Source organism: Neodiprion pinetum, chromosome 2 (genome assembly GCF_021155775.2).
Source record: "Neodiprion pinetum isolate iyNeoPine1 chromosome 2, iyNeoPine1.2, whole genome shotgun sequence".
Lineage (NCBI taxonomy): Eukaryota > Metazoa > Arthropoda > Insecta > Hymenoptera > Diprionidae > Neodiprion > Neodiprion pinetum.
Window position 1 is genome coordinate 41,432,392 of NC_060233.1, and position 23,219 is coordinate 41,455,610.

At 47.0% G+C, this 23,219-nt stretch overlaps 1 protein-coding gene across 3 annotated transcripts in view; it reads right to left on the reverse strand.

Moving 5' to 3' along the window:
* hth (homothorax) overlaps nt 1-23,219 on the reverse strand; it is a 286,555-nt gene that overhangs the window by 106,472 nt on the left and 156,864 nt on the right. For all 3 annotated transcript variants that reach the window (XM_046610599.2, XM_046610598.2, XM_046610600.2), the window contains one exon: nt 7,978-8,088. In XM_046610599.2, the coding sequence (XP_046466555.1) occupies nt 7,978-8,088 (111 nt within the window). The remainder of the gene's footprint in view (nt 1-7,977; nt 8,089-23,219) is intronic.

Here is a 23,219-nt window from a genome sequence, read left to right on the forward strand (position 1 = left end):
AGAGTCAGAGCTGCTACCAGATCCGGGAGAGTCAATAGGACACTAATTGACGGTGGTCGAAGGGAGAGGGCGGACGTATAGGTATCCGTATTCAGCGTGGTGGTACCTATACGGAAAGAGAGAGAAAGAGAAGAGGAGGGAGGGACAGAGAGAGAGAGAGAGAGAGAGAGAGTAAGTACGGAACGTGGCCAGGAACGAGTCAGGGGGTATTCAAGGGCGGTTGAGAGGTCCAGGCCACTCGAGGAGAGGAGACAGGAGAGGAGGCTCGACTCGAGTACCAACAAGAGAAACAATACCGCCTCTACTTCGCTGCTCCCTATGCTCGCGAAGGATGAAAGCCGCGGGTACTTACATTGTACGCGCCAAGGTGAGAATGCCAACTCTGCAAGGTGCATTCACAGAAAACCCGAAAGTATCTTTCATTCGGGTATTCATTCAACCTTCCTTGAATACGGCGGTTTGCAAAGTTGAATAATCATTCGTACGATTGATAGCAGAAAATTCCACTATTTACGTCTATGCGAAAAGAGAAACGACTTTGGAATTTCGCACAATGATCCGGATAAGGCTACTTGATCGAATCCCTGAACATATCACTTCCGGCGTAGCCTAATTATACCGAGTTTTTGATGGGTGCTGTATGTATACGTGATTGAAAATGGCGAACCTCCATACGGAGGAGAATTGAGTAAGCTCTTTGAAAAGCTGAACACGCATGAACGTATCAGATACACGTAACACGGAATAGGAATAAAGAAGAGGTGAACCGATGCATCGAGAGGACGATACAATACAGAGGATATTCTCAACGTCGACGTTCATTAGCTTCTTATTCAAAGGCATCGACTACACGGAGAGCGAGATAGAAGCAGAGAGGGGGGTGTGGATGTGGGAGAAAAGACAGTTCCGGAGTTCCCTGGTGGAATTCACAAAGCGTAAAGCTCAAGCCTCGGCGTGGAACAATAGAAAGCACAGATTTCATGAAGTCAGAGTTGAGATACAGGCACAATGGTTTTAGCCGACGTATGAAGGCACCTACGCCGTCGGCGCGAGTCGCCGTGTGGGTTATATTCGTACCTTTTGAATATATGTACCGTATTAATAGGGGAGAGACGGGGGAGGGTTTCCCAGTCTCTGCCCACACCCGGCAAAAGCTCTCGCGTCCTCTAGCTTCCTCCTCCACCTATTCCCTTCCTGTTCCACGGCAGGAATATTAGCGAAATGTGTCTCTCCGCGAGTCCCATGTGCGCAGCTGATATTAAACAGTTCTCTCCTATACACAGTGCAAGTCGGGCGAACAGCGTCGAACAACTAAATCTGCAAGCTCTCATATCCCGGCGAAAATTTCACCGCGATCTCGGGTCTAGCCGAGGCGGAAAATAAAGCGTTACGACGTATTGCCACGGTGCAGACCGGCGTCTTCACGGCAAAATATGAAATTCAACGACGCGAGACGAGGCCCGTGAATATAAACCAACGCGTGACTTCACCCCGCTCACACACGGTAGTCCGTCACGCCACGATAATATGGCGCATGCACAGATGGGCGCAGATGCTCGGAATGGTTCGGTTCGTTCGCAATTTCGCGGGGACAATTTTGGCCCGCTAGACGGTTTTGTCATTCCCCGTGAAACGATTTTTTTCCACCATACGTCCGTTTCTCACCTTTCTATTTTATTTCGTTTTTTATTTTCTATTTTAATCTTTACTTTCTACTTCCTCTCCTCTCGCTGTTAGCCGGTATCTGGTTTCTGGATATTAACTCTCGTAACTTTGCAGCGCGGTTCTTCGTCCCTTGCGAGTTCGTCCCTCGTCGGTAGAATAAAACGATTAAAGTGAGAAAAAAGGGAGGTAAAAAAAAAAAAAGAAAAAGAAAAAAAGAAATACCAAGCAGGGACCGCACGCACTCTCGGTTGAAAGGGAAAAAGCTCGAGAGGAACAACTGAATCACGACCGGCGACGATGGCGAATAATTAAAACGTGCGGCGTATTCTCACAAAAGGCTAGAAGCGATGTGCAGCGGCGGTGCACGCGGTGCTATTGAGCTACGGCGGGGAATGCGGCATGTTCCCGATGCCCGTGCCGCCCCCGCGCCCAGTTCCGAACCTATTCGGCCCCAGCCAGGACCCTGCAGCTGTCAAACCCAGGCCAAATCTTCTTCTGCTCGTGACAGCCTGGAAATGAAGAGACCGAGAGCTGCCGCGGGTGGCCCGCTTTTCGTGCGAACCGCATGTGCCCCGTTCGCTAACCGTGCGAATTCTCCACCGCTCGCCATTTCTCCTGCAGATTCTACCCCTACGCTGCATGCATCCAACGCCCGCGCCTTTCACTCTCCCTCGTAATCTCAAGGTCTGGACTTTCGACCACGCGCCTGTAATATACTTTTACCGTTCTAATCGATAAGCCCTGTGTACGATTCCGATACGGACACAGAAGAAAGTTTCGTTTCATTTAAAAAGTCATTGACAGATGAAAAAAAACGAACCATCGATGTTGATACGATCGTTCCGGTGTGGTGGAAAAGTGGATTTCTGACACAGAGCCAAGAATCGTGATAAAATTTATCCAAAAACTGTAGTCGTTATTGGGAAAGTTTCGTCATCCGACGCAGGTCACTTGCCTAATGTTGAAAAAATGGTTTTCGATACGGCAATTATTGATTCCGACGTATAAAGGTCGAACGAAAAGTGACAAAGCTTTATCCTCGGTCGAGAAATTGTAGCCTGCATTCGGTTTGTTCAGACGGCGTGGTATAAGGTCAACGCGTAAGCAGCCCCCGTGAACGATCCCCCATTAAGAACACGTCGGCGGAACGTCAATTGAGGGATGTAAGTATAATCACGAACGGCACTACGCTCTGAGAGGTCTTTTGTCAGTGAGTGGAGGACGAAGTTTACATGCACAGGGCGCAGCGGAGGATATTGCCGAGCCGTGTTGCATCGAGTGTTTGGCGTTGCAGGTACTACGGTAAGTACGCTCGCACGAGAGGAGGCATAGTTCGCATCAGCACTCAAGGGAACGGCTCTCGTTGCTTTTTCATTATTACATTCTTTTATCTTCCTCCTTCTCCTCCTCTCGAGTCGCCCATTGTTGTCGGTGGCTGGAGCTGCGCTCATTGTGCCTCGACACAATGATAATTGCGCTAATGATTGTGTTCGAAAAATGCCCCGTAATCGCCACGCGGGCGAGTCTCTCTCCTAGCCGCAGCCCGGCTCCGTCATCTCCGAAAGGTACCGGGACTCGGGACTCACTCGTGACGTCACGTTAGGAACCCGCTACTCCGCCTCCTTCTAAGTACGCCGCGACACGAACCGGCCCGTGTAATACATCGATTATACGAATGCTCAAAATTATCCGAGTCATGTTCGACCCCGGGGACTGAACAACGTGTTCACGTTTTACCGGCCGACACAAAGAGATATGTCTATTAGCTGCTTAGTCCGTCTTAAGCCCGACGCGTTCGATCATCCCTCCACGTCCCACGAACAAGACTCGCGCATATCTCTGCCCGCCGGGTTACCTACCATCTGTTCGCCCCATGAATATGGACGGATCGACGGCTGCAGCCTCGATGCCGTCGTACCTTTTGTACCTTTCACCGTTTATCGGCACACCATCGGGCCCCAAACAATCGACGGCTTTTAGACATGTGCTTATCGACCGATCCTACATCTTTATGATAACGGTACGTATACAAAGAATTTCGGACGAATATATTCGCTTCGGAGTTCATTACGATCTACGGTATTAAGATCTCCCTTTGACTCGGAGGAGGAAAGCTCCGTCCGGCAAGGATCAATCCGCGATTCGGAAACGGTCTAATTAAAGGTCCCGGGGGTCGGAGGGGCGCGCTTTGCAACGTTGCTCGTCGAAGAATCTCATTTTCCTCACGGTTCGATCCGGAGGTGTTTTCTGCCGCTACGAGAACCAATTACACCGGAGTCCCCGTCCCCGTCCCCGTCCCCGTCCCCGTCCAGCGGCGTGTAGAGCGAGGGCTTCGTGCGTAAGGACGCCGTGACGCGCGGGGGCCTTGTGCGTGTGTCCAGCCTGGGCGCGTCGGACGCGAGCCGAACCTTCGGAGAGCGGAGCCGGGGGCAGCCGCTCGGTGATGGATCGTCCAATCAGTGCTGCGAGATGGAGCGCGGAGAGAGGAGAGAGGAGAGCGAAGAGCGAAAAGCGAAGAGTGGAGACCGGAGAGAGGAGAGGAGAGGAGAGGAGAGGAGAGGAGAGGAGAGAGCGGGAGGGAGCGAGAGAGGTCACGGTCGGGTCGCTCCAGCTAATCGAAGAACACGCCGCGGCTTCGGCGTCGCTCGTCCGAGCAGCGAAAAGAAATACCTTGTGCCTACTCTTTTCATACGGACGCCTTGTGACCGCTCCGCGATACTCGCCCCAGGAACTTGCCGTTCCTCCTCGCGTCTCTAGGTACGCGAGTCAAGACCAAGTCGTACCCGCCACATCGGCGCTGTCGAATATTCCGCTACTTTCCAAGCTGAGCATGGATATGTCCCGTCAAATCGGAGCGAATGATCCGAACTTGTATTGTTTCAAATTCGCTTCGAGCTCGTTATCGACATAATTTTGAGCTCGTTTCGACAAAGTTCCCATTCAAACTCATTTCGGCATATCTTCATTCACGAGCTCGAAGCGGATTTTGAGCTCGTTTCAAGAACATCGTACACGGAGGGTCCACAGTTTCGAACTCGTCGCAAAGTTTTTTTCAACTCACCGCAAAGTCGTTCGAAATTCATTCGAGATTCGCCTCCGGTGCGTTTCGAGCTCATTTTCAACGGAAAGCTTTTTGTCATTCGTGCAATTACATACGAGGGAATGTGAGAATAAAGTATAGGTAGCAGCAGCATAACTAGTGCAAGTGGCGTATACAAGGTATAAAAGGTGCAAGCCGCGGAGTCCAGGGCTGTTTAGCGGTCGCGCTTGCTGGATGCCAAGGAGATGAAAGCACCGGCAACAATGGCCGCCAACCAAAACATCCGATAAATCTACCCGACCCGGACCTCGAGCCCCCGGGGGTTTTAAACTCGCTCACCCCGAACGCGGACGCCGACGCTGGCCCGCAACCCTTACGTTACACCGCGATCACCCGCCGAGCGACGCGACGAGGGGTTCGGGTGATGTGCGACCCGCACGAGAAACCAAACCAAACCAAACCAAACCAAACCCCAACCCAGAGCCCAACGCCGACCCGCCACTTTGGGATCTATACTTTCGGTCGGTGCAATGCTCTCGCGGCGAAGCTTAACGATAAGTGCATGTTTTCTGAGAAATGTTTCAACTTTTCTTCCAACCTATCGTCTATGGGTCTTCAATGGCATGGAACGTCGACTGCACTTGCACCTCCGAATATTCGAATTCGCAGAATCAAATTTTTGACAATTGGAAAGTTCTATCGCGCACGTTTGTTCGAGCAAGTCTAAATTCTTGAATCTCTATTCATTTACACGAGTCTAAAGGTCGATTTGTGCCAGTTTAGTTTTCAACCCCTTGAAATTAGGTGGATTGGGAAATGGGCTGAATTGCAATGGAAATTTCAGAACAGATTAGAGAGAATTCGCTCGCAAATACAATCGGTCGAACGAAATTTAGGACAAAAATTTGCAACGAGAAACCGACGTAACATCGTGAACGATACGTAGTGAAGATGTGGTTTCAAACTTGACGATAGTCCTTTAAACGTCTGTAGATACTTTAATATTCTCACGACGAGCTAAATATAACTTAAAAAGATTATCGAAAATTAGATTGTTGAATTTCTGGTACGTGAAGAAAATTCCTAACTGTAATGAATTATCCATCAACGATGAATGAGCATTAAACTGTCTTTCAAGATCACCGGATATTCCGTCGTGAGTAATTTTAAAGCGAAGGCCGTTCCAGAGACCAGGAATGTCATCCGAAAAAGAAGAACGAAAAAAAAAGAAATTAAAAAAAAAAACAGGTAATCGCGTCTCGCCAATCTTTGGGAACGAGTGGGATACCCGAAGAATGAAAAAAAAAATCAGGAATCGTAGAGCGCGAAGAGATCGGAGGATCGAGAGACGGAATAAAGACACGTCTAGATGGCTGGAATAAGAGGCTGTAAGAGGCTGGATGAGGGCAAGGACGGGAGGGACGAGAAGAGGATTCGCGCTGCCATGGTTACCGCCGCATTACCGCCTCGCCGGGTTGCCATGACGACCCGAGTCGACCCGAGGCGGTGGTTCACTTGTGCGCTAACCTCCGCTGCGCTCGCCGACGTAGGGCGCAAGGTATCGTCCTTCTCCACCGCTCGCGAGGAGCGAAACGAGCCTCTTTCCCTCCCGACACGGGCAGCCCTAAAGCCTCGAGTCTCGCGCATGCGCGCAAGCGACGAGATCGCTCGCGCAGACAGCGAGTGGGCGAATACTCTGCCGGGCAAGACGCCTTACGTCACTTGTAGGTAGGTGCCCACGTATATCGAGAGGGGTCGACAAAACCTATACGTTTTAGCAAAAACGCTCGCTCTATGACCTGGATTTATTCCCGCGAAGGACGCTCGGCAATTTTGCAATGCCTCGCACGGTTCCGCTGCAGTGCGGTGTTTGCGTCCTGCACGATCATCTTACACGTATCTACGTAACGCGTATGCACGTAGTATGCTTTTATTCCGCAAATTTATACAAGGTCGTCCCGGATTCGCACGGGAACTTCCGGTTTGTTATTCCCAATGCTCGCGGAAGATTTCGACGGTTATATGCATACATACATCTTCGGAATGGTCTGCAATAATTCTCGGATCTCTGATATCTCTGTTTCTCTTCTTATTATACGTACGGGGTTTTGTTCGCAATTCCTGTATCAAATTCGAAGAATAGGACAATTTATTTTCGAAACGAACCGTTGTTTATTAGCTATATATACACTGTTAAGATAGCGACGAGCTTCTTTCTCAAATAATTCCGTATGCATAGAGCAGCAGAATCGTCAATGAATTTCGTTTAATTGGTTGCTTTTGTCTTCGTCACTAGACAGATTTCATTCGTAGATCTTGCGTACGGTATCTTGGTTAAAAACGAGAGTACGAATTTCTTTTACTACCTGAGCGCGTATACCTCGCGAAAGATGAATAAAATAAACAGATATGGGTGAGAATACGCTCTGGCTCGTACATCCTTGTAATTACCGAGATGTTAATCTCTTTTGCGAGCGCAGAGTAGCTGGTATAGTACCTACCATGAATTTGCGAATTAATTACCTACGCCGGGGGCGGTGTACGTTGGAGAGAGAGAGAGAGAGAGAGAAGAGGGGAAAGAAGAAGGATAGAAAGATGGGGAGGCAGAGAGCGAAAGAGATCAGTTTTGAAAAATTTCAACCGCAGCTAACGACTGAGGAAAAAAAAATTCTCTTTACTCTACCACGTATTATACACACATACATACGTATATGTACCTAATATATATTTAAGGTATACGTATATGTCGGCGATCCGACGTCTAGATATAACTAACGAGAACTGGTTCCGAGGCATTCGAGAGTCGGTCGGCGTAGAAAATCTAAAGATTTGATTCCGAGCCATTTATATTTATACTTTGGCTCTCTGTCCCGCGTCAGAGGCAGCCCAAAGACCTCCGCTGTAGGAAAACTCGGACGATAATGAATAAAGTATAATCGTGCGAGACGCAGGTGAGCCACAACGCGTGTGTGAAAAATAAAAATGTTGATAATAATAATAATAATAATAACAACAGCAAGGTAATAAAATATAAATGTAAACAGGAACAATAAATCGAACCGTTCGTCGACAAGTCGCTCTAATTCCCGATAGATTTGACACTATAAAAAACAAGAAACACCGACACAAAGGACAAAGACAAATATTTTAGAAAAACTCGCATCGCATGGTATAATCCCGTGAAAATTTATATAAAGCAACGAGGTCGGAGAGGAATCGTTCCCGATAAATTGAACGAAGAAATATAAATAAAATGTTTTATTTTCACTCACCGGGACTGCCGAGAAAGACGGAGGAGTAAAGAACGCCGCGACGCGCCGCGTCGCTCGCAGCTCGTTGGGCGTCGGGTGGCGAACTCCATTCTCTGCGCGGACACCATTTGCCTGCAATTGAAAAATAAAAGAAAATTGATCATTATCATGAAACTTGGTTGTAACGCGGCTCTGACGGCGTTACGATATCACGAAGGGCGTCGAACTCGGGTCGAGTTCTTTTCACCGTTCAACTCCTGCAGTGCAATTATATTTCGCGACCCCTCCAAGAGGCGGCTTTAACACGCCATCGAGGCACCCGATAGTAACTCGAGCTCTCTGACGGCTGATTTGCGCAACGCGCGCCTTTTGCGCAATTAGTTCTCAACGTCGGTGATAACGTTTCGAGAGTTATCGTCGGCCAAAGGACGGCAGAAAATAATTCCCGTGCAACATGACTCGGCGAATTTTACCAAGAACACGGGATGAAAAAGGTTGAAAAATTATTTCGTGGGTTACATTTTTTTTCTTCCGAAATTATACGCATAAGGCTTCGGCTCGTCGGCGTCTCGAAACGCAGATCACGAATGAATGACGATTTAATTTTCAAGCCGTAAGAGCTGTAGTAATAATATTCACAGCCGAGTCTCGTCGATGCAAATGGATTGACACGCGTCGCGGATTCGCGAAACTTCCGTGTGGAGATTTTTATCGCGCGACGTTTTTCACACACATAAACAACATATTACGCGGTGGAAATATGTTCGCAATTGCGGATAGTATGCTTAGACAGTTTCTGCGATTGTTAAATGCTGGTGCGTGCGGTAATAAGCGGTGTTTTTTTTTATCTAAATTTTTTTTTCTCCTCCTTCATTTCGATTTGTTAACTAAATGGCCGAGGCGTTACGTCGTCGAGGACTGTACAACGCCGTCCGCATGTGCAGGCAGCCAGGCAGGGAGGTGAGAGATAATCGCGCAATTATGTTAATTGGATAAACGCATTTCAAACATACAAATGAAAAACGAGGAGGGGACAAAAAAAAAACGTGAAGAAAAAAGATAACCAAGAGCGGGGAAAAGAAACATGTTGAATTACACCTAGAATTGGTATCCGTTCTCTGCCTTCGCAACACAATTCATGTTTTATTGTCCCGAGGCGTAAATAACACGACTTTAATTACCACTTCAGCTCGTCGGTCATTTCTACAATTTTTTTCTTTTGTTTTTTTTTTTTCTTTCTACCCATCTTCTTTCCTACGGCTAATTTGTTTTCCATTCTTATACCCGCGTTACATAATATACGTATAACGCAATAACACGTTGGCTAAATGCGCTCTTTTGTTATTACAGGCAATACCGTCTTAATCTAATCTCTAACGATTCAAGCTATCGGAGAAAAAAATCTTTTCCAAAGATAAGTCTGTACTATCATGCAAATACAATAATTGGATAACATCCTTCAGCGGTGTTTATCACGAATTTAAGCAGTAGAAATCGATGCCACTCTAATCATAATAACTTCTCATCCAACGTGTACACGTATATACTCGTAACCGGGAAGACTACTTCTATGAATATTTTATCACATAGAATATGAATAACCTATATCGTCCGCGATTCTTTCCACATTGCGCGCGGTAGGTATATCCAATAGTCGAATGCAATGCAACGGCGCGGCGGCATGTGCGGAACGAATTATTATCGCATTCGATGCCGCGCATGCACGGTGATCGTCGGACCCGGAGCTTCGGGGTGCAGGAAAAGCTCTTGTACCTACTGCAGCGCTGCTCGGGAACGACGCGACGCCACGAGCAGAACGAGATACGTGTAGAGAGATACGTGGATACGAGGCGGCAGAGGAGGGAAGGGGGGCGGAAGACGTATCTCCTTTATTTTCGGAAGATCCCTCCTGGATGAGGATATACCTACACGGGAGAAAGGAACCGGTGCATGCAGGGGAGGCGAAACCGGGAAACGGAAAACGGAAGGGGGGAGGGTTTCAGGGGGATAAAGGGTAAGCCGCGCAGCGAAGTAATTTCACACGGGGAACGACCGTCTCGTTTCCTTGTTGTTCTCCAGGTCTTTCGAAACCAGAATTCAATTGCTCAACCCTCGCTGCTCTCGGGGACGAGAGTTATGTACCCGCGTATCGGGCTTGCCGGAGCCAAGTTTTTCCGATATTTCGACATTGCATTTGCACAGATCGTTGTGTTTACCCTGTTGTGTACTCCGGTTCCATTCGCACCGCAATACCGCGAATGATAAGTACAGATGTTGTAGCGAGAGCTGCAGTGGTGTCAAATTTTCCAAACAGATTAAAAAGGAAAAAGGAGGAGAATTAAGGATACGAAAAAAAAGTTGTATCACCTTGCACGCTGTGCTATTACGTCTTTGGAGAACCACACGTTAAAACATCTGTTCCAACCCCCGATTCGCGGTAAAAGCCTGAAAGGCAAACACCATGACAACGAAATTCACACCGCGGCGGTGTGAGTGTGCCAGCCATGGAAAGGGAGGATGGGAGGGCACGACGAGCACCAGTAATCACACTAATAACAATTCAGTCGACAACGAGTCGAGAGGAGAAACTGTAAGACGGTATTATACGGGCCCCGTACGGCTTTCAGATCGAAGGCTACGAGCAGGACACGGCCCTCGACGCTCCGAGTTCAAGAAGCGAAACGATTCGACGCGAGAATATCCGGGGCAATCCATACGCGGTGAATCGCACAGCAGCGAGTGACGAATTTTGGAAATATCGTTCGACCATCCCTTATATACGGTGTGTAATTGCCTGGAATTGTTTGAAAGTTCTCGAGTCCCTCCGGGCTCTCCCCCCACTCGAATCCGTCCCTACGAAATATATTCATTTCTCTAGCGGAGCTATTTCGAAGTCCTTCGAGGCAGGATGTACCTGTAGGATCCTCGGAACCTGCGTCTCGCCGTGGTGGGGGAGATTTATGGCCGCAAGGAGACAGGGTGTAATCATATACATCACCCCATCAGCCCCTAACTCTGATTTACTGTGGGAATTTTCAAACTCATTTTACATTTCTCACATATTTCGAGGATTCTTGGCATTCTTTCGCATACACAATCGTGTTGTACGACAGTATTTTTCCTTTTTTTTTTTTATTTATTTTTTTTTTTTTTTGAGGAGTCGAAAACAATATTTTTTTCATCCAATATTATTGCGAAAAGCCGGTCAATGCGCAAAATTCACGCCGTCGAGGTCGGGGTTTAATTATTATTGTTAATACTATTATTTCTACTATTATTAATATTTTTACGGAGAGACGACCGAGCTCGGTAAAAGTTTCGCGTTTCTAAATATTTCGCACATCCCATATGCGCACAAATTTCACATACGCGAACCTCGGTCCCTTCTCAGCTGTGCTTAAATGCAGTTTCCGCGAAGAACCCGAGTTTATTTTTGCAGTCGGCCCGGCGCAGTGACAGTTATAAATTGAACTGTAATCCTCAGGCACGCGTCTAACGGCTCGTCGTTTCTCTCGTCGCCCTTTCTACACCCGGGTCACCAGACAACGGCACTCGTGCCATGTCGCAATTGCACTCTGCAGAATGGCCCGGGTGCGAAGTAAAAATGATAATTGAAGACGACGCGCAATTAACAATTCGAGGTGATTTTTGAAAAAGTCATGATTTTCGTTTCGCCGATAAATCGGCACAGTCTCTCATCGCGCAAAAGAATATATATTACCCTCAGATGCAGCCCCTGCAAAGAAATAACTCGAAATGCACATTATTTGAAAAATCGCGGAATATCTTTCACCCCAAAAATGGAGACTGGCTGATGTGACCCTTAGGTATTTTTCCAATATAACCCCATCGCAGGCGAGAGGGAGGTTCGGGCCTCCTAGGTATAAATAAATCAATATAACCTGCTAACCCACCCTTACATTTCGGCCTCTCTCTCTCTCTCTCTGCTCTCTTTCTCCCTCGCGCTCATTGCTTCTTCCTCGGCTCAAGGAAGTGACGTACGAGGCTCCGGTGCTTGGATCTCTTCCGCGCTTCTCGAGGCAAGGGGCGACGGAAAGCGACGAGGAGCGGGGGGCGGGGGTGGCGGACGGCGGGACGGAATGGGCCACCATGTTATTTCACAGTTAGGCTCGTTGCTCACCCACGCGACTCCGGCGGGGATCCTCGTCCCGCTTCTACGTCGCACTGCACACGAGTCCCCCGGGATGCTTTTGTCCTCTCCCTGTAAGCGACTTCCTGACAGCCCAAGTTTGCACCTGATCTCCACCAACCTTCACCGCCCTGGCGATTTACACACCCGTCGTTTACTCGGGCCAACCTGACCCAAGTCCTCTTTGCTCGACTTCGTCACGATGCACTTACATTTTGTCAAATATTTCAAGACCCAAACTGTTTGGATACCTCTTTTGAATGTATCAAAAAATCGCTGCGAATCATTTTGTACTCGGAACGATTTCGAATGTCACAGAAAATTTTTCAGGTCAATAATTATACGATTATCTTGGATTTCCGATGAATAAAAACCACAGTTCAATTCGAATTTCAGTTTGTTCCTGAAGACTAAACAGTCCAACGATATTGAACCATCGCCTCGAAGGCTTGCACAGGTTGTATAAATTCCGCCTGCACCTGCAGCGTCGTAAGTTGAACCAACACAGTCGGAAGCCCTGAGGTGATATTCCGAGCTCTAGTACCGCATAGGAAAGGAAATGTCTATCGAGACAAGCCTAAACGCGGTAACATCGGACGCGAATAAATATATGTTCGAGACGGTGAGGCAACACGAGGGTGAGAGTAAGCGGCCGAAATGCACAGCCGCGGTGAAGATAGAGAACTAGATAACGGGGGTACATGGGCAAGGTGTGCAAAGGTGCAGAGGGTGTAGTAACGTAAGATTCGTAGGATCGCGGCGTATAGACGCGTGGATACGCGGAGGTAATTCAGACTGTAGGGGGGGGGTTACAGAGCGCGAGCGCGGTGATAGCATCGGACAAAGGTGCTAATATACAAACCAGCTACAGCGGCAGCTGAACGCGGTTCGGGTTTAAGTGTGGAAACTAACGACTAAGGAAGGCGGAAGGCGGAAGGCGGATATAGCGACGCACTTCGCTCGACTTCCTCCATAAAACGCAAATTTACAATTAGCACTTTTCAGTAATTAAACTTGTATTCACGCCGCGATCCGCGCCGTCCCCCCTCTAATGCCACGGTTACAGTTATATCCAGTTTCGAGGACGACGACGTCGACGTAGAGACCACGTTTTACTTTGTGTACCCAGGAGTTTAGAGACCCTGTGGCGAGAAGTGAAAAACGAGAGCCCAAGTCGGAGGCCAAGTAGTCTTTACTTACGAGATCTTTATCTGTGTGACCTGTATCTTGTATACTTTATCGTAATCGTTGCGTGAATGCACGTGAAGGAGGAGCTTTTTTTCTCTGTTATACCGAGCAGACAAAAATTTTTTTATCAACCCTCAAGAAAAGGATTCTTCGTACATCCATCCAGTATAAGTGTACGAATCAATTATTTCAAAAGTGTACAGACCAACACGGAATTCACCACGCTTCAATTATAACATACTTTGTAACCGTACGCAGGCAATTAATTCACAGAAGTAGCAATTCGTTCTTCTCCAATTTGCGATTCAAAACTCTTATTTTTTACGACGATTCTTTTCGTCGAGAATCGCAAATACCGAAGACCTCTCTCTACGAGCAGTTTATCCTACGAACGAAGCAATTCTTAGATCCATTATAACGGTAATGAAGTCCAAGAAGCGTTAATAAATCACGACAGTTCCATCATGCTGGTATACACGCAGGGAACGGGATGAAACGTGAAGTAGCAGCTATAGGTCTAAGTTAATTCGATAACGAGGAAGTAAAATCTGTGCACGAACACGCACGCGGCAACGATGCACATATTCGAAGCGATATCTGTCTCCCAGAGAAAGAAGCAAAGAACGAGCGAAGAAACGATATAAAAAAAAAAAAAAACGAAACCTACGAAGGGGCGGAATTTACGTTAAGTGCAACGCGGTCCCTGCAATGCAGGAATAAGTAATTCGAAGAACGCGGTCTCGATGTACGTCCAGGTCACAGGTCGTCGTGATCACGCAGGCGGGGAGCCAAAAGAGGAACGACGGGGAACGCGGGAGGTTAAAGCCGGGCAAGGGGGGGTGGAGGGATACGATTCAGCATTGTACCACTAATTAAACCTCGCACGCGCGTGTCACGAGTCACGACAGCGTGCACGGTGACGTCACTCCGTGACTCCTCCCCCCCTCCCCACCCCTCCCCTCCCTCACATCCCGCCATCCCCTTCGGCCATCTCCTCCCCCTCGGCCTCCTCCGCCTTCTGGCCCCTCCGACGCCTCTTCTCCCACCGCGCTCCGCGCTCCGGTGACGCGCCGCCATTAATCTAACCAACCTCCCCGTGCATGCAGGGCCGCACACACGTGCCTTTGCTTCTTTGGATGTGTGTAGCACGGCAGGCGTACCTGCGGCATGCGTGCGCCTGTGTGTGCGTTGCGTTTCGTGAAACGTGCGGATATGCGTGCATGTTCGTGTTCGTCATACATGTGTAACTACGTACCTTCGTGCGTGCACTTCTGTTGCAGCTCGAGGAAGAAGAGAGAGAGAGAGAGAGAAAGAAAGAGGGAGGCAGAGGGAGCAACTCTTCGTTTGGTTCGTTTGTATGCGTTGTAAATAGTAGCACAAGTCCCCGTGGGTTCGCGTTACGGGGCTGGTGAACATGAAAACCGATGAGGAAGAAGGTCTGGTACCGATTTCATTCGATCAAGCTGACGATATGGATTCGAGTCGTGGATACGGACCATAAACGAAATTCTGTATAGCTGACGAAGAATATGACAATCTATTCCCGTTAGACGAGAAAACCATACATACCGTGAAGAAGAAGAGGAAGAAGAAGATTTATTCCTCGAAACACGAAGTAAATTTCAAAGAGGAAATTAGGTATTCAAATTATACAGAAAGTACTTCGATGAAACGAGTAAACGCGTGTATAAGCACGTTTTTAAATTGTTCATTGAAAAACTAGGAATTTCCGTGCAATACGTAATGTTTGAAAATAGAATAAAAAATGAAATTTTTAATTCTTACGTATATTACACGAAGATTGATTTGTACCATCGAATTATTGCAGTAGTTTCGCATGTGCATTTAAGCTCGGTTACCTAAACGCATTCTCATACGATCGCACTCCAGACTTCGTAGTACGTAGTACGAAATACGAGCCACGTACGTATTTCTATACGTACGCATATGTATTGTGTCGTATATAAATAGAAAGCGGCGTATTTATAGAAGGATACATAATAAATCGCGGGGGATTGCGGTTAGAACCGTGACCAAAAGTTTGGCGGGGCAAGTTGAGCAATAAATAACGGTCGAGCGGGCGAGCGAGCGAGGAGACGAACAGATCTCAAAAATGGTCACGATCGCGCGGCCGGTATTATATCGTCTCTGCGTGTCTTCCTCTTTCGTACAACGTATACACCCATGCAGGTTCCCCGTTCCACAAGAAGCTCCGTGTGCAACGGGCCAAGATATCCGTTTGGCCAGGATCAAACGGACTGGCTCGCTCGTTGGCGCACCAAAACCCAAGAGTAGAATCGAATGTGCGTGAAGAAATGTTGCGGAGAAATTTTTTTCTCCCCTTCCTCTTATCCCTCTCTCTCTCTCTCTCTCTTTCTCCGTTGGCCAACGAGGGCCGCTCGAGAGTGTCGGGAAGACTGTTGTATGTATAAACCGCGGAGCGCTACGCATGATAGAGTGTGATAGGCGAGATTTAAAATGTTGCGGCAGGTCGGAGACTAAATGATGATAAACTATCTCGCCGGGCCAACTAGACTGACCCAACCAGCCGGTTGAATTACAGCTGGGAAAAATAAATGACCCTCTTCAAAACAAGTTGGTATAGAAGTTTACGAGTTGTACGAACAACCGGCCGACGCGCGGGGGAAACTCGAAAAAAGGAGAGAAAGGGTCCGGCGACGTCGGAGGAACGGACGAAAACACACCCACACAACCGACGGGCATCGGCCAGCTCGCACGATAGCTCGGAATCTTAACGAACTTTCACCACCGCGTCTCAGACGCTGACCCCCGACTTGTACCGTCAAGGTCCAACAACCCGTAATCGACGACTCTCTGCCTCTTCGTCGTAATATCCCGTGTGTCTCTGCCCACTTTGAACTCTGCCCTCTCTTCATCCGTCTAGAATCTCGATGCGGAGGACAAGAACGATATGCTTACACGCATAGCTTTTCCAACTACACCGGTTATCACACATCTCAATAACAACATTTTTCAAAGATTATACCGGAGCGTAGAGATCTCTGACAACGAATCATGTCGACTACGGATTTTACTATAAATTTTCAATTTGCATAGAATAATCAATGAACGCGAAAACGTTTCTTCAATTTTTTTAGCCTCTTCGCCGGAAACCCGGTTTCGGATTATCGCTCGTACGGTTCACAGTTAAGATAACAACGTCGAGCGGGGGTCCAGAAATTTGACCCAGATCGCTTAAACGCTTTCCGAGATATCGAGCCCGCGGAGTTTAAAGATTAAATTTTAATCTCGGACCTCGGTGTAACCGGTGAAATAATTCCAATTCCAACTATCGATGACAAGTGATCATACATAATACCTAAACAAATAACTACCGTATGAAGCAACAATTTTCATTTCCATAACGAAAGTAAGAACGACGAACAGCATGGTCAGCATAATTACACAATATATCGCAGAAGCATACGGTGGCCGCCTATGAATGGCTCGATTTGTTTCCGTTACTCCCCACGCGCGTAAAAACGACCAAGAGACGACTCGAACACGCAGCCCAGCTGACAATGACCAAGTAACGCGAGATCGCACCGCGCGCCGTTTGAATTCCCCGCAAACCGAGTCACGCGGTCGCCCTGCTCGTGCTGCCAGCTGACGGCTCGGACGATAACTGTGCCACGGCCTAGTCGGGACGCCGCGTCGCGGCGGCTCAAGGTACTCGGCGTCTCGGCGTCTTTCCTCTCTCTTGCCGCCGCAGCTCGACGACCCTCACTGTCAAGTCCTCACCCTGATCTCTGTGCCGACTAGACACGGTACGCATGGTACAGGAGCGGCCTTCCGACTGTTAGAAATCGAATTACAAATGAGGTAGAAATTAAATTATTTTGTAATTATTCTTTTGACAAATTATACACTGAGAAAAATTTCATTTGTTACAGTAACTAGAAAAATTCAGTAAAACAGGTACCGTTGAAGGAACTGTTTGTATATTGTTGGAATTACGAAAAACGAGTTACGCGTAACCGTTTCGCGCTATTGTCGATCCTTTTTTGGTAATTGCATCGCAAAATCAGTTTCTAAGGTTTACTCTACTCTTTTAGTACTTAGTACTTTTTTAAATTTTCGCAACAGTTGCAAGAAAATATAGTAACAGTTATCGTAATGAGAAAGAATAGTAACGGATGCTAGACTTTCCGGTAAAAGCTAGAAGACTAATTTTCATTCTCTACCTAGAACTATATTTTTCGATTGTGGTAAGAAATGAAAATAGTCAAGGACTGAGCGGTAACCGGAACAAAAAATTTCTCGCAGTGTAAAACAAATTATTGATATACTTTTACTTAACTAGTTAACATACATCATGCGCGTTCCGTATTTTCTATTTATGTACCGCTTAGGTTTTATAGTAAGTACGATTCAAATTTGAGTAAAATATTCGATGTAGAGAGTTCATCGAATGCTATCGATCTGCTGTTAAAGCAATATCCACCGATTTCGGCGAAACTATTTCGGTAATATTAATTTGAATTTCCCGCGACATGTGAGAAATTTACTACAAGCTGCATGGCAGCTTCGTAGCTTCAATTCGTCACAAGGAAATAACTTGGGATACCGCATCCAGTTAGTACAGAGATCAGTGGTTCTTCAGTCCTCCCTTTGCGCTCGCCGAGTATCGTCCTCTTCTCCCACGCGGTTCGAGTGAAACGGATGATAGGAAGGAAAAAGAAACGAGAATAAAAACAGAAGAAAATTACAATTTCAAGCAAAAAACGAATCTCAAGAAACGAAGACTCACGCTGTTTTTATTCCATAGGTAATTACGTCGTTAACCGCGAACCAATTAGGCATCTGAAGAAAGAAATCGAACTACGATTAACCGCGGACCGCAAAATATAAAATCTATCAGCGTGCAACGCGGGCGGTATACGAATATTGATCCCAGAAGCACGAGACGGGTAATTTGATGTATTACGTGTAAGAAGTGGATTGGAAAAAATTGCACTAGGATCAGAATAAACTTCAACGTATATGGTATTTCTACGAAACTTTCTACTATGCTTTTCTTTTTACAATTTCGCAGTGTAAAAAAAAATCTACCTCGGTTACAAGCTTTTCATACCTCGGAATCGGTCACTTGCCTCTTATCTTCTGAAACGAAACGATCAGTTTAGACCTTTTTCCCAAAATAATTGTAATCAATGATTAGAGTACAAAGAACCGGTTTCCACGAGCTTAAACGTTCCCACTGTTTGTTCATTAGACTGACTGATTATCAAAGGAAATTAATTGAACGGCACGGGGGATTGATAACATAAAGGCTGCTACTTCAATGTATGTACGGCCTGTGCTAATACATGCAGGCGATTTGTGCCCTCGTTTCGTAGAGACTTTTACGGTATACCAAAGTACATACAAGACATTATTGTACGCGGCGTTGCTGTAAATTGCACACCTGTAGGCCACGTATACGCCGTACACGAATATGCATATGTAGGTATATGTACCTGGTAAAGCCATACCGCACACGGGTGTTGTTTGATGTACTATAACGGCGGGGAATCAAACGACATATCGGGCTTCTGGATTAATTTATGCATCGCCGGTTGTTAAAACTAGCAGACTCAAAGGCTGCCGCACCTCCAATTGCCAAGACCTGCTACTTCGGCCCACTCCCGCACCCATCAAATCCGATTTAGGAACGCGGTCTCGTGTAGCCTCGATTTAATGCCGCTGCATGCCGATTTTTCGCTCCTATATCTACACTCCGGGTTATACGATGAGAACAGTTTCTCGTATTTACGATGCTGCAGAATCGATTGCACCAAATTGAAAAATCGAAGTCGCATAGAAAGCTTTACCTAATTTCGTCGATTGGTGACATCTGTTTAGATTTCTGAAATCAAATGACCGGCTTAATGGTGCAAAACTTGGTCGAAGAGGAGAACGCACCGTGGTTAATACGTGAAACATTATAACACGATGAAGAGAAATGAGAGAGAAAAAGGTTCAGAAACGCGGTCCATTCCGTGGGGATAACTGTGCAGTAGCGCAGAAGTGCGGAGGGGAGAATATTGGAGTGAGTTTCGAGGACGAAACTAAAGAAATAGGAAAAGAGGGAAAGGAATCCGTCTCAGCGACAAAACAGCTGACGCCATGGCTGCCGGCACCGGCTCTCTCATCTCATCTCATCTAATCTCCTCTCCTCTCCTTTTAACTCTTCTTCTTCCTCCCTCTTTCCGTGAAACCGCCATTCCGTCATTCTTCCTTCTTCTTCTTACTCGTGCGCTCTACGAATTTTCGAGCTCCTGCATCAAGTATTTCCGCCTTCGCCTCTTTCCACAACCAAATTTCAGTATTTCAGAGAACAATTCGGTAAATTGCATCGCTGCCGCGGGTCGAAGAGCATCGCAACGTCTCGACGAAGACAGAGAGTCCTATATTAGGTCCAGTACTTTCATCCCTGATGGTACAGACCTCGCCGAATGTTGCAATTTGTTTTCTTGATCCACCCGCGGCGCGATTTCGCCGCCAGCTAACTGCTTTATTGATCAACTCCGCGGGCATAGCGTATATAAGTGAATATCTGAGTTGATGATAGATTGCATGAGAAGTAATTCTAGCCGAGAGTTAGTTTGCATTTAATTGGATCAACGGTTAGAGAACTCTGTAATTTTACCAACGCTTGGATTAATGGATCACCTACAAGCTTACACACGGAAAACAGATAAATAATCCGAAATTCTGCCCATGACAACGGTTCAACTCATAATAAGCTTTACTGGAACGGGTACAAGTATTCAAATCGATTTTGTCCAAAACCTTCGATTTTTCTCTGCGACTAGAAAAAAAAGTAATAAATGTGGATAAAAACCATCCGCAGTAGCTATCGAAAATATAACGATGAACTTTCAGTGAAATAAACCGAAATCAATAGTTCATCGTAACGCAACACGGTACTTTCAGAAATTGGAATGAGAGAAAGAGTTCATAAAAATTTAAGCTTGCATCGCATGATTGGCACGAGAGTGAATAACGGTGGTTGTTATCCAACGGGGTAGTTAAACACCATACCGACCAACCGATGTGGTAAAATTACGAGTAACTAGGTAAATAAGAGCGAGAGAAGTAGCCGCGGTATGAGCGTCGAAGGGACGCGAGTTACGCGGGGTTGGTTCGGATGTAGAGGCGGGTGAAAATTCGTGGGAGTAAAGAAGAGGAGGGAATCCGCCGAGGGAAGAAGAGGGATCGGAAACGGGAATACGATTGGTTTGCTACCGTCGCCATTCACCGACTCGCGTCCTTTTCGAGCCTCGGAGGGATGCTGCGCGGCGTCTGCGCTCTCCCTCTCCCTCGCCCCCAACCCCCATTCCCGGCTAACCCGACGACTTACCCCCGCCGCCGCCCCCAACGGGCAAACGCCGACGCAGGTTGACGGACGTCGAGACGCCCTCCGTCACTTTTATCGCCGATATTCTCAACAGAAATCACTCTCCCCCCTCCTCCTCCTCCTCCAACTTCCTTACTTCCTTTCCTCGCAATACGGCGACAGCGTTAAAGCTCGACTGGCCGTACGTAAGCAGTGATTCGCCTCCTCTTACCCCCGACGTAAGGGTTGACTGGTGTGTGCGTGCCGGAGGCGTTCATTCCTCTGCCCCGTGTGCGCTCTGCTCCAGCCATGGTACTACGGTAGTAAGTATAGTATACCATGCCCGCACCGCTTCCCCGGCAATGCTCGTCTCCGCCGAGGCTATACTTACGCTTATTTACGACGCCGTTTCGCGTAATGTTTTAGTTGGGGTAGGTTAGGGTAGGTCGGAGGCCCAGCTCGATATGTTTATGACAGTAACCCCGTCGCGAGGGGTTGATGGCTCTTCGAGCGAGAGTTTAAGGACGCGCTGCAGCAACGCTGGACTTTTCGACCGACTAATTCCGACACTTTTTATTCTCTTTTATGACGCGCGGATCGGATTGCCGGTTTAGGTACGTCACATGACACGATATGTTTGTTCGGGAACGACGTACATACTCTTGTGTTTTTTGGGTAAACTTAGATCGATAGATAGATAGATAGAGAGATAGATAAAGAAATGGATTGATGTATCCACAAGACAGTGGAATCATGACGTCTAGAAAGAAAAATTTATTGCATTACGCTTGGTGTAACCTCGGGGAAATACCGTTTGTGACGAAAAAGTACATCGTATCTAATTTACGCGGTGTTTGCGGATGAGTATTTTTAGAGAATTGCGTTGTTAGAAAAACGTTTATCGATGACGTGTTACACTCTTATCGTAACAGTCGGAAAAATACCGTTCATATAACGTGAAAATTATCAATTTCACTACGCGTATCTATGACGTTGATCAAAAAAGAATATTTCCATTACGCGATCGCGTAACTTTGCTTGTCTTTGCAATTAATATCATCGTTGTATACATATTTTATTATACAACAGTTTTAATCTCTCAGTCTACACACAATCAGCTGCTCATTTTTCGACTCTTTTGCCGTATAAGTTGACGCGTTGAAATGTGTTCTACATCCACGTGATACAGCGAGCGTATTTTCGTCAGAGATTGAATACCAAAGAAACTATGATCTAATCATCGGTAATTATTTTTAGAAACGATACCTCAGAGATTCTAACGCGAAACACGGAGCACGGAAGAAATACGATCCAACTGCTGTATTAACAATGATTTCAGAAGCCTCGAGTCGAGTAGGTACCTAAGCGGGTGAAATCACCAGCGATGAACGCGTGGGTGTGCGCTGGAATAATCCACAATGTCTTCCTGTATGGACACCGCATGAATAAATAAGAGATCCGCACGCACGTGCGATTCGTGTCGCACAAATTGTCACGTCAATGACAATACCCAGCGTACGTGAAACGGACTGCAGGGATGTTTTTACCGCTTCGGCAGTAATGGGTTTAGGCTTTATCTGATGCGTTGTAATGTGCCTTGGGGTAATACGGATGTGTAGTGTAACAGGGTGCGCGATTATCGTCAAAGTATAAATTATCGGTGAAAATATCGAGGAAAGGAGAAAATTTCACCGAGTAACAAAAATGGAGGGAAGTAAAATAAAATAAGAACGAACAAAAATAAGACGAGAAAAAGAGAAGGGGGAGGAGTTTAGCGCGGTGAAACGATGCGGTGCAGGCGTAATAGACGGTTGAGCGAAGAGGCGGAAGGTAGGAGAGGCAAAGGCACGCTGTGTACTTGAATTTAAATATAATGCAAAGCGAGCGAGATAAGGCGAATAATAATTGTGACGACGCGGGTCTACAACGGAAGGGGGGGGGGGGGGGGGGGGGGGAGTCAGCTACCTCCGTTCTTGATAAGAGGCACTTCGACGAGGAGCCAAGACGTCGAGTAAAGAGAGGGCGTGGCGCGAATTTTCGTTTTGTTAGCGATTGTTTTCAGCTTCCTTTTTGTCTATCTTCTAGGTCGTCTTTCGCTTCGCCTCGTGAATCTCCTAAAATTCATCCAGCGTGGAACAATAACGAGAAAAACCATGCAAATAGAGCAGGTAAGAAGAGAAGTGAGAGTTGCATTCAGCCGTTCGATATCTCCATTATGCGCCGCCGTTTCAAGGGGTTTAGAATACGGATCGTCACGGAGCGGCAATAACCGGACGACCCTGGATATATCTGATTGACTCCCATCGGACGTCTTCATTGTGGCGATCTTGACCGCTGGGCGCAAGGTAAGGTGCAAGGACTCAGCAACTGGAGCCCGAGTAGGTACGTCGACGGCGAAGCTTAGGCGCTGTGCCGCGTTCGGAAACTCGCGCTTTTATACCCGACTGGGCAACATTTATACACTTGTAATTTATCGAGGATACCGATCGGGGAACTGAAAACGCTGAGCCAAGGCTGAGGGAGGCCAATGACTTGCAGGAGTCTGGAACATCGTGGACTCGGAATATCCTTTCACCGGATCAC